We start from the raw sequence: 12,553 nt of genomic DNA on the forward strand, positions 1-12,553 counted from the left end.
ACTTGGAGAGACATCCCAGGAAAGGGGCTTGGGAGTTCTGATCGACAAGTCCATGAAGCCATCTGCACAATGCGCTGCGGTGGTGAAAACGGCGAACAGAATGCTAGGAATGATCAAGAAGGGGATCACGAACAGATCAGAGAAGGTTATCATGCCGCTGTACCGGGCCATGGTGCGCCCTCACCTGAAGTACTGTGTCCAGCACTGGTTGCCGTACATGAAGAAGGACACGAAAGGGTAGTACTCGAAAGGGTCCAGAGAAGAGCAACTAAAATGTTTAAGGCGATGGAGGAGTTGCCGTACAGTGAGAGATTGGAGAAGCTGGGCCTCTTCTCCTCCCTTGAAAAGAGGAGACATTCAAAATACTGACGGGAATAGATTTAGTAGAGAAAGACAGACTGTTCACCCTCTCCAAGGTAGAGAGAATGAGAGGACACTCTAAAGTTGAAAGGGGACAGATTCCGTACAAATGTAAGGAAATTCTTCTTCACCCAGAGAGTGGTAGAAAACTGGAATGCTCTTCCGGAGTCTGTTATAGGGGAAAACACCCTCCAGGGTTTCAAGACAAAGTTGGACAAGTTCACGTTAAACTGGTGAGACTTGACTCATTTGAAGCACTGGTCTTGACCTTGGGGCTGCCGCGTGAGTGGACTGCTGGGCAGGATGGACCATTGGTCTGACCCAGCAGTGGCAATTCTTATGTTTCCTGCTTCTGGCCCAACTCGCCGCCCTGCTTCTGCCCCAACTCTCCTTGCCTTGCCTTGCGGGTTTAAAATGGGTTAAAACCATGGGCTTGCGAAAAAGTAAAAAAAAAACAAGTAAAAAAAGTTTTCTTTCTCTGCCGGGCATGAAGGGCCAGAGCATGCACAGACCATCTACAGATGATCTGCACATGTATTGGGATCGCTGGAGAGCGATCCGTGCGGTCGGTTGCATGAGGGCGATTTGTGAATCAGCCTCCGGGCCACGGATTGGATCGGATCGCTCACGGATCGGATCTGTGGCCTTAGTGAATCTAGCTCTTTGTCCTTTTGTAATCCGCACTGAATCAAACTGGATTTAAAGTGCTTCAGGGCTTTTGCTTTGCGGCAGCCACTGGCTTGGCTTTGTAAAAGAGGAGGGGAGGTAAATTACGAGCAATTATGAAAAATGAAACAATTTTGAATTCCTAAAAGACCATCAAGGATAATCACTTTATGATAATTCAAAGTGATTGAGCTAAAAAAAAATATCCCTGATGGTCACTTAGGAATTCAAAATTGCTTCATTTTTCATAATTCCTTGTAATGATGAAGCAGGCCTGCCACTGAATGAATGATCGTATTCAATGGCAGGCCTGCATCATCATTAGTCCATCAAAATTGCTTTTTCATAATTGTTATATATAATTTTCATTCTTGCCATCAAGACAGTAAATGGTCATGAAAACTTATCCTAGTTACTCCTAGGAGACATCACCTCTGACATGAACCATGTTTCACTACTTTTGATGGGGAGGTCTCCTTAGAAAATACTTCTTTCAATTGAGCATCTGGGGAAACCTCTGTGACACAGATAGCGAAACGTGACTCATGTCGGAGATGGTGTCTCCTAGGAGCAACTAGGATAAGTTGTTATGGTCATCTACTCTCTGAAAGCAAACATGGAATATGGCAGTACTTCTGGAAGTTATTCCCTCCCCCTGTGCAAAGCCGTGCTAGCGTTTTTAGCGCCGGCTGCCGCAGTAACAACTCCAACATTCATTCAGTCCTCTCAAGGGATTTAGGGAAATCAAGATGATTTTGCTGAAATAAACTGGGGAAATAAAGGAAAGGCCTATTTTTTTTAAAGCTGGAATAAACAGCACAGAAGAGCAAAAGTTAGAAACTGTAATATGTGATTAACCAGGTAATGGATGCACCCAAGCTATAAAAAACTGCAGGGGTGGTCATGCAAATTGCTGACTTGAACTGAGGGGAGGAAATCACATATCACTATCTGCACATTTTAATATCATTCAGAGTTGAAGGGTATGAATATATGTGTCACAATCTAAGAAAAGGTACCGAATCTTAGTGCACGCTTACTTGAGAAACGAGGCAGCAATGTCAGTTGGGTTCTATTTACAACTAAAGATTTTTCTTAATTGAAATGGTATATCTCTGGCAAATTAAATGATAGAAAGAGGTGGTTTGTTGCATTTGAATCAGCATCTTCTTGATTACTTAGCCGTAACTCAATTTCTAAGACTTATGGTTTATGGTTTGTTTATTTATAATTCGCCTTTTACAAGGCGAAGTATAACACAGCGGTTCCCAACCCTGTCCTGGAGGACCACCAGGCCAATCGGGTTTTCGGGATAGCCCTAATGAATATGCATGGAGCAGATTTGCATGCCTGTCACTTCCATTATATGCAAATCTCTCTCATGCATATTCATTAGGGCTAGCCGATTGGCCTGGTGGTCCTCCAGGACAGGGTTGGGAACCACAGGTATAACACACACAATAATACTTCACAAACAGTTCAGACATCTTATACAAAAAAAAATAGAAATATACATCGTATTCAGCATAAAATCAAAATAAAATACCAGCCTGACAAAAATAGCAACACCAATCACTTCTATACCAAAAATCAATCTCAAGCAACCTAATACAACTCAGGTTTTCAACGGCCAACATCTCATACTGTGTATTAATCATTTTTATTGTTTAATTTAGATTATTTTTTTAGTTCCTTTATATTATGCTATCATTTAGGGATCCTTTTACTAAGCTGCGATAGCGGTTATAGCGCACGCGTAACGCACACTAAATTGCCCTGTGCGCTAGACGCTAACGCCAGCATTGAGCTGGCATTAGTTCCAGCCGTGCTGCATGGGTTTAGCGTGTGCAGCAATTCTGCGCACGTTAAAAACGCTATTGCAGGTTAGTAAATGGAGCCCTTAGTGTTAACTGAGTCGAGCTCCAATTTGGGTTGATTACTCGGTCTATAAAACTAAGTTTTAATTAGTTAGTTTTTAGTTTTGTATTTCATACAACAACACAGATGTCTTTTCAACAATTTCTTAAAGGCATCCAAATTTTGTTGATGTGCAATGTAAGACGGGAGTCTGTTCCACTCTTCCGGACCACAACACGAAAATGCCCCCACTCTCACAGTCTGCAGACTCAGCTCTTTTCTTGATGGAATCGCCAGGTCATGTTGCCGAGCGCAGCTTTTGCAACCCAATGTAAGGAAATACGCTGCCCATCAGATATCGTGGGGCACACCCTTGTATACTTAGCTAAACCAGTAGTAACAGTTTATACTTAATTCTGAACTCAATTTTCAGCCATTAAAGATTGATATAATAATCTGTTACATGTTCATTTTTCTGGAGCCGGAATAAAACCCTGATAACGGAGTTTTGTGCTATCTGAAAAAGTTTTCAACATCACTCCCGGAACACTCAACAGTACCACATTATAACACTAGCGCCTGGAGTATACTTGTGAAATCCCCCCATGACACATAATGGTACTGCTCACTTAGGGCTTGATTCACTAACCCTCCGATCCATGTGGGATTGGAGGCAGGCTGACCGATTCGCCAACCATCTGCATGCAAATGGGGGCGATCAGAGGCATGCCCCCAACCGACTGCATGGATTGCTAAAGCCCTAACAATAGTGACAGGAGAAACAGCCTCCTGTCACTACTGTCAGGGCTTCTGCCGGCTTTAAAAATTTTTTTTTTAATTGGGCAGATATTTTACGTGTTTTAAACATGCAAAATATCTGCCCAATTAATAAAAAAATTAACTCCCCCCTCCCAAAAAGTGACCCGAACCCCCAAAAAAATTTGACCCGCAGCCGCGTTTAGAAAAATTATGGCAGGAGGGTTCTCACTCCTTCCTGTCATATCTAGAACTACTAACCTCTCCTCCCAAAAAGTGTCCCTAACCCTCCTCTCTCTCCGAACCACCCCAAAAATGTGCCCTGCAGCCGCGTTGAAAAAAATTATGGCAGGAGGGTTCCCACTCCCTCGCCATCTGTCCCACCCAAAAACTAACATAACGGCAGGAGGGATGCCAACTCCCTGATGCCATCCCCCCAGATGCCCCCTCCCCCATCCCCGGTCCTCTCCCCACCCCCCTCCCTGTACCTTTAACGGAGCAGGAGGGGTGCTCAATCCCTCTTGCTCCAATGCCTCCCGCGGGAGGAGCCCAAGGCGCCTCAACCAATCAGGGCCTTAGGCCACACCCTGTGCATCACATGATGCACCGGGGTGGGGCCTAAGGCTGCACTTGTCGGCGAAGGAGGCTAGGAGCAGGAGGGACTGGGCACCCCTCCTGCTTTCAAAGATCACCGGTGGCCTGTGGAGCAGGAGAGACTGGGCACCCCTCCTGCTCTCAACAGTTTTATAGGTATGGGGAGGGGGTGGGCCCAGCAGGGAGTGGGTGGTCCGGCCGTGTGTGATGGCAGGAAGGAGATGGCATCCCTCCTGTCATATTCCTTCGGTTCAGGGGGGGTGGACAGCAGTGACGGCAGGCATCAGTGCGGGGGGGGGGTCAGGTTTTTTTGGTTCGGGGAAGGAGGACACGGGTTAAAATCACAGGCTTGCAATGCAGTTTGCTGAATATATAAAAAAGGAAAAATTTCATTTTTATATATTCAGCTAAAAGCATTGCAAGCCTGTGATTTTAAAGGGCCAGAGAATTGGCCAGGATAGAAGTGACTGGTCATAGAAACATAGAAAGATGACGGCAGATAAGGGCTATAGCCCATCAAGTCTGCCCACACTATTTACCCACCCTCTTTAGCCTACTGACCCCCTAAAGTATAATTGTAATTATACTGTCACTCTACTGACCCACTCATTCAAGTCCTAGTGTCTCTATCCCTTGGCATGACCTCGTAGGGATCCCACATAGGTATCCCATTTGTTCTTGAAGTCTGGGATGCTGCGTGCTTCGACCACCTGCACTGGAAGCTTGTTCCACTGCTCAATCACTCTCTCCGTGAAGAAGTACTTCCTGTCGTCTCCACGAAACTTCCCTCCCCTGAGCTTGAGTGGATGTCCTCTTGTGGTCGAGGGTCCCTTGAGAAGAAAGATATCATCTTCCACCTTGACCCGTCCCGTGATGTACTTAAATGTCTCAATCATGTCTCCCCTCTCCCTACGCTCTTCGAGAGTGTAGAGCTGCAATTTATTCAGTCTTTCTTCGCACGGGAGACCCTTTAGCCCCGAGACCATCCTGGTGGCCATCCGCTGAACCGATTCAATTCTGAGCACATCCTTACGGTAATGTGGCCTCCAGAATTGCACACAGTATTCCAGATGAGGTCTCACCATGGCTCTGTACAATGGCATCATGACTTCAGGTTTCCTGTTGACGAAGCTTCTCTTGATACAACCTATCATCTGCCGTGCTTTAGATGAAGCCTTCTCCACTTGAGTGGCAGCAGTCGCTTCTTTTCTGATCGGCAAGCCCAATCGGTTTAGTACAAATTGTTTAGTGAATCGCTGCCTTACAAAATTTGCATACCATTTCCCTCATTTGCATGCAGCTAATCGGATCGGGTGTTGATCAGATCGGAAGGAGGGTTAGTGAATCGGTTTGGGGAACAATTGGGTCGCAAATGAGTGACAAACTGATCCGTACACGATCGGTTTGCATAGTGAATCTAGCCCTTACTAAGTGCAAATTGTAGTACATCCTTTTGATCAAACTTGACACATGCTGCCTGGAAGGAAGGGGCAGAAATATATTTACATGGAAGGCAGGCAGGCCATCCCGCCTCAACCAGAAAGGGTAGAATTTCACCCTAGTACCTGGTTTCAGAGTGAATTGGAGTTAAACAAAAATAAGCAGGTGAGATCTTGCATAGCTTCTGCCTGGCTCTTGGCTTTTTGGTTGCATGTGAAAGACTGCATAAGATATACTGGTGGGCTCTGTGAGCTAGAGTCCTTGAGAATTGAAATCACAGAGAGCTTAATTAACTAAAAGCTGTAGCCTCTGAACGTTAGACCTAGCCGGCATGCAACCCAAGGCAATGGAAACTCATCCTGCCAGATTTTCAGCTGGAGAAGAGGCTGCAATTACTGAGAGGCAGGCACTAGGCGGCTCAGGTACCTGCGGGGTCCTGTTCCTGGTTCTTAGAGTAGTGACACCTCCAGACAGAAGTGAGGTCCAACAGCTAAGAGGTAATAGAGCCACAGCTACAGAGCATGGTTCATAGTTCATTTTTATTTGTTATACTGCAAAATCTACCAAAAATCTAAGTGGTTTCCAATGTCGATATAAAGTGAGTATTTAAGAAATACTTTGAAAAGCCCTTTTCAAAAAAAAAAAAGAGCAGCAGAGCCAGGATACACCAAGCACCACAGATCCTCCCGAGATTCCCAGCAGTCATCTGTCCAGTAGCACTCCTGTCTATGGTTGGAACTTGGAGTATGGTGGGAATGAGAATGGGAAGACAAATTAGTAATTGGACATGAGAGAGGTGCAAGCGCTCCTTGTCTATCTGGTAATATTGCGTTGGGATTGGTACCTGACACCTTTTTTTAATTTGGAACACACCCGATAGACGATGCTCATAGATGTGACACACCGCACATCTGAGCCATGCTCAGCAAGCTTTCCTTGTACTATCTTTAATGCTTCTGTGAAAAACAGATCACTAGCTGTTTGAGAATGACTTCTCCCTGCTTGTAGACAAATTTTATCTTTATTTACAGTACATTTTTTGCTGTCTATCTTAACACAAAGTAATCCTTTTACTAAGGTGTGCTAGCCGTTATAGCGCATGCTAAACGCTAATGCGTGCTAATGCATCCATCGGATATAATAAACGGATACTAAATAATGCTAATAAACAGCACACTAAATGCTAATGCCTACTAACACATCCATAGATATAATAAATGACTAATAAATAAACACTAATAAACGGTTAATAAATGGTGATGGGATAATCGCACGCCAGCACGCCGACAATTCGGCGCAAGACAGAAGTGTGCGGGGGAAAAATAATTTTTAAAGAGCTCTGACTGGGGGTTTGGGGTGGCAACCCCCCCTTTTATTGGTTAGTGTTTGCGCTACCGTTGCGGGGGGGGGGTGAAACCCCCCACATTATAGAGAAAATGGAACTTTTCCCAAAAAAATCAGAAAAAGTTCCATTTTCTCTATAATGGAGGTTTCCAACCCCCCGAACCCCCCCTCCAACACTAACCAATAAAGTGGGGGGGTTGCCACCCCAAACCCCCCGTCGGAGCTCTTTAAAAATTACTTTTTCCCCCACGTGCTTCTGTCTTGCGCCAAATTGTCGGTGCTGGATTGTCAGCATGCTGGCGTCTTGCGCGCCACTGACTATGAACCTAATAAATGGCTAGCACACCTTAGTAAAAGGACCCCTGGGTAAACCCCCTGAGGATCCCTGAGAACCTTCATGCACCTCCCCGTGTGGATTGTGATGTGTGAATTCTTACTAAAAATCATGTTTTTCATACAGATTGGGGGGATGGGGAGGGTTGTCAACAAATGGTGGGCCCCGGGTGTCACATATGCTAGGTAACCGCTAATGACCCAGATGTGATGAAAAACCAATGTATGATAGAGTAAACACTTTCAACACTGAATATGAAGATGTCCAAAAAATGTAAGACAGAAACAGCATAGCCCAGGGGTCTCAAACTCAAACCCTTTACAGGGCCACATTTTGGATTTGTAGGCACTTGGAGGGCCTCAGAAAAAATAGTTAATGTCTTATTAAAGAAATGATAATTTTGTATGAGGTAAAACTCTTTATAGTTTATAAATCTTTCCTTTTGGCTAAGTCTTAATAATAATATTGTCATTTATAGCTAAAGAGGCATATGATCAAGAAACTGTTTGTTTTATTTTACTTTTGTGATTATGATAAACATATTGAGGGCCTCAAACTAATACCTGGCGGGCCGCATGTGGCCCCCAGACCACGAGTTTGAGACCACTGGCATAGACCTAACTCTGTCCAAAATATGAAGGAAAAAGCCTCAGAAAGGGTCTTTGATGACGCACTTCCTGTGCTTACGTCTCACTATCAGGATCATTCAAATCGAGTGTCACCGTGTGGAAGCCATCTCAGAAGCAAGAGGTGTTTTGGCGTCCTGTTCTGAAAGAAACCTGATCGGTCGGGATACACCCTGAGGCAGCATGAATTTGTGAAACGCTGGCCACCGTTGGTGTACCGATCAGTGAAGATAAGTGGAATATTTCCTGTATTATTTAATTTTCACTACAGCACAGCATAAGACTTTATCACATAATGAAGGTTTTTTGCCAGTGAGGTGAACGCTCGACCACCTCTTTGAGCCATTTTGTTGAGGTGGAAGGGCCCTTTCTGAGGCTTTTTCCTTCATTTTTTGGATTGAGTTAGGTCTATGCTGTTTCTGTCTTACATTTTTTGGACATCTTCATATTCAGTGCTGAAAGTGTTTACGCTAACATATGCTAGGTAAGCCACTGCTTGGTAGTATGATTTCCTAGCTGTCTTGCCCCTGACACTATCGTCTTTGGTGTAACGTGGCCACTTTGGGCATTTTATCTATAATCTTGTACATTGAATAAAGATTGTTTCCCCGCTAAATATACGCTAATAAACAGCTAGAACGCCTCAGTAAAAGGACCCCAGAGTAAACTTAAGGGCCCTTTTACTTTTACATTTTGCTATGCATTTGACCAATTTATCAAGACGAGAGAAAAAGTATTTCATAGAAGCATCTGCTAAGACGTGCGATGCCTACAAGGCATATTTTGGCATGCCCGTTGATCAAGACAAACCTTGGGCACCTCACTTCACATGCGAGCACTTCCCCCCAAAACTCTGAAAGGTAAGACAATTTCTCACTAGGGTGGTGGGATTTTCTGTCAACAAGCTCCCATTGTCTGCGGTGATACAGAAAATTCAATGCCAGCACCGTATTTGGCAACCGGCATTGAATTTCTAATTTAGATTAGACAGGCTGAGATATAGCCAGCTAGGCCAGTATTCAAGGCTAGCCGGCTAAGTCTTAATGGCCAAAGATAGACCATTGAACTTAGCTTGCGAGCCACTGAATATTGGTGATGACGTGCTGTAATTTTTAGGTCAACTAACCTAGCTATTAATTTCTGTATTCTGTTCTTGAACTAAATAGGTAAAGGTGGAATAGAAGTGTATGCATAATAATAATGATAATAATAGCCAGTTACTGGCCAATCCAATAAGTCAAATATTCAGTGGGAGATAGCTGGCTATCTCCTGCTGAATAACTCTGGATGGCTAGCTATGTGCTATTTAGCTGGCCGAGAGCCGTACCTGGACAGTTAGATAGTGCTGATTATCGGGCCCTGTGTTTCTTTATATGGTCTGCTTTTCTTCTATCTTCCATGTTGGATTTAGTGGACCAAGTGCCTTATTGTTGATTTACTCTTGTATATCACTTTTGCACCCTTCTGAATTTTGCAGAGTAGATCACTGTCTAAGTATATCTTTAGACTAAAGATAATTTGTCAGGATGCAGTGGAGCAAAGCATAAGGGGGGACTTGTTCTTGAGAAAACCTTCGGGCAAAACATGTTGAACTGATAGGTCCTACTCAATGTTTAAAGACTTAGCAGACAAAACTACGAGTGAAGCTAAGTAAAAAGTTTTGAAGTGATTTGCACATATGAATTAAGCATATGAATTGCACAGAGAACTTTACAAAAGAAATAATTTAAGCCTGATGATGAGATACACGCCAAAAAAATAAGCCTAAGCCTAAGCCTAAGAATAAGTTGGCTGGTGGTTGGCATGATCTGAAGACTTTAAATTAAATATAAATTCATACTCGAGATAAGTTTTCAAAGAATATTAAATGCTTTTTTTTGTTTTGGATTAATTATCTGAGTAAATAGTCATAACAACATTAATTAAGTCTATATTTCATGATTTTATGAAAATTGATTTTGGATGTTCTTCATCTTTCACAACACGGAACATGCATTTATATACTATACAATTGTATAGTATCCCCAAATTGTATCCGTTTCCCCAAATGGCTACATTGTACATGCTTTAGGATGGTGGCATCAGCAAATTATCCCAAAAACGCACCACTTAAAATTGAACTAAACGGTAATAAAAAATATTACAGTAAAAGTTTACTTCATAATAAGTTTGCTTTCAATTTGTTTGTTTGTTTTTTAATTTGGGTGCCTTGAATAAATGAATGTTAACACCATATATATTATTTTCAAATAGATTTGCATGTTATCCACAATTCCCCATTCCTTTCGCCTAGTTTTCCTAAAGAATAGTACATGGCATTCCCTCTGTCCCATCCTGGTACAGCTGCTTTTGAAGATGGAATGTGCCTTTATCGTAGTTCTGAATACTATTCTTGTCCTTGCAGTGGGGGTTAGAAACGCAGACATGGCCCAAGGATCAAGCGAGCCAAGTCCTGTAGGAGCAGTGGATCCTGAAGAAACCACGCCAAACATGATTGTCTACAGAAAAGTAAGAACTTGCTTGGTTTTCCCTATCCTATGCATTTTGGATGGATTGAGTTAGATGTTGAGATTTAATAGCATTTTTGCTGCTATTTCTTCTTCTTGAGGTCTTGCTTTGGATGCTTGTCTTGAAACAAAGCAAGCATGTCGTTTTAGATATATAGAGAGAGATCTCCAAGTCACAAACAGACCACTTTTGGTGGCTATTAGGTGTTTGAGTGAGATTGTAGTGAGTTTTTCTCTCTCAGAAAGATTTTTGATGGTTTGGAACTGAGGGGTTTTGAGATGCATTTATTATCATCAGGGCAGACTTCTGCTTGTTAATTGTACTGGTGTTTTGGCTAAGGTATGTCACAATTGCTTCTAATTACCGTATTTTCACGTAGATAACGCGCACCCGTGTAAAACGCGCACACGGGTATAGCGCGCGAAAAATACAAATTTATGTACAGAAATTTTTATATACCGCGCACACCTGTATACCGCGCATGCTGCCCGACTCTCCTTTCGCCCGCCCCGACTCTCCTCTGGCCACCCCGACTCTCCTTTCGCCCGCCCCGACTCTCCTCTCCCCCTTGAAGTCCTGTCCCCACCCTGAAAGCCTGATGCCCCCCCCCGACGTCCGATTCACCCTCTCCCCGCAGGACCGCACGCACCCGCACCCCGAAGGACCGCTCGCACGCACTCCCACCCGCACCCGCACCCCCACCCTGAAGGACCGCTCGCACCCCTACAGCCTCCCGAGCCCCCCCATCATGTACAAGCTCCTACCGGTGTCCTGCTGCTTCCTCTTGGCGGTCCCGACTCCCCGACATGATCGGGGCAAGAGGGAGCTCAAGCCCTCTTGCCCCCCCCGACTCCCCGACACGATCGGGGCAAGAGGGAGCTCAAGCCCTCTTGCCCCAGCCAACCACGCCACCCCCGACACGATCGGGGCAAAAGGGAGCCCAAGCCCTCTTGCCCCGCCGACTCCCCAACTCCCTGACAATATCGGGCCAGGAGGGCCAGGAGGGAGCCCAAGTCCTCCTGGCCCTGGCGACCCCCCCCGCTAGTTGTTCGGGCCAGGAGGGAGCCCAAACCCTCCTGGCCACGGCGACCCCCTACCCTCACCCCGCACTACATTACGGGTAGGAGGGATCCCAGGCCCTCCTGCCCTCGACGCAAACCCCCCTCCCCCCAACGACCGCCCCCCCCAAGAACCTCCGACCGCCCCCCCCGCCGACCCGCGACCCCCCTGGCCGACCCCCACGACACCCTCACCCCCCTTCCCCGTACCTTTCTGTAGTTGGCCGGACAGACGGGAGCCAAACCCGCCTGTCCGGCAGGCAGCCAACGACGGAATGAGGCCGGATTGGCCCATCCGTCCCAAAGCTCCGCCTACTAGTGGGGCCTAAGGCGCCTGGGCCAATCAGAATAGGCCCAAGAGCCTTAGGTCCCTCCTGGGGTTGGGCCCATGTGCCTCGGGCCCCGCCCCCAGGTGGGACCTAAGGCTCCCAGGCCTATTCTGATTGGCACAGGCGCCTTAGGCCCCACCAGTAGGCGGAGCTTTGGGACGGATGGGCCAATCCGGCCTCATTCCGTCGTTGGCTGCCTGCCGGACAGGCGAGTTTGACTCCCGTCTGTCTGGCCAACCACAGAAAGGTACGGGGAAGGGGGGTGGGGGTGTCATGGGGGTCGGCCAGGGGGGTCACGGGTCGGCTGGGGGGGCGGTCGGAGGTTCTTGGGGGGGGGCGGTCGTTGGGGGGAGGGGGGTTTGCGTCGAGGGCAGGAGGGCCTGGGATCCCTCCTGCCCATAATGTAGTGCGGGATGGGGGTAGGGGGTCGCCGTGGCCAGGAGGGTTTGGGCTCCCTCCTGGCCCGAACAACTAGCGGGGGGGGGGGTCGCCAGGGCCAGGAGGACTTGGACTCCCTCCCGGCCCGATATTGTCGGGGAGTTGGGGAGTCGGCGGGGCAAGAGGGCTTGGGCTCCCTTTTGCCCCGATCGTGTCGGGGAGTCGGGGGGGGGGCAAGAGGGCTTGAGCTCCCTCTTGCCCCAATCGTGTCGGGGGTGCCGCGGTTGGCTGGGCAAGAGGGCT

At 46.4% G+C, this 12,553-nt stretch overlaps 1 protein-coding gene across 8 annotated transcripts in view; it reads left to right on the forward strand.

The window, feature by feature from the left end:
- RGS6 (regulator of G protein signaling 6) overlaps positions 1-12,553 on the forward strand; it is a 497,670-nt gene that overhangs the window by 59,388 nt on the left and 425,729 nt on the right. For 4 of the 8 annotated variants that reach the window (XM_033952620.1, XM_033952619.1, XM_033952621.1 and 1 more), the window contains exon 2: positions 10,382-10,485. In XM_033952620.1, coding sequence (XP_033808511.1) covers positions 10,402-10,485 — 84 coding nt within the window. In that variant the 5' untranslated portion in view covers positions 10,382-10,401. Of the gene's footprint in view, positions 1-3,108; positions 3,215-10,381; positions 10,486-12,553 lie in introns of those variants that run through there. The other 4 variants (XM_033952617.1, XM_033952622.1, XM_033952616.1 and 1 more) reach the window with 2 other exon arrangements.

Source organism: Geotrypetes seraphini, chromosome 7, assembly GCF_902459505.1.
Source record: "Geotrypetes seraphini chromosome 7, aGeoSer1.1, whole genome shotgun sequence".
NCBI lineage: Eukaryota > Metazoa > Chordata > Amphibia > Gymnophiona > Dermophiidae > Geotrypetes > Geotrypetes seraphini.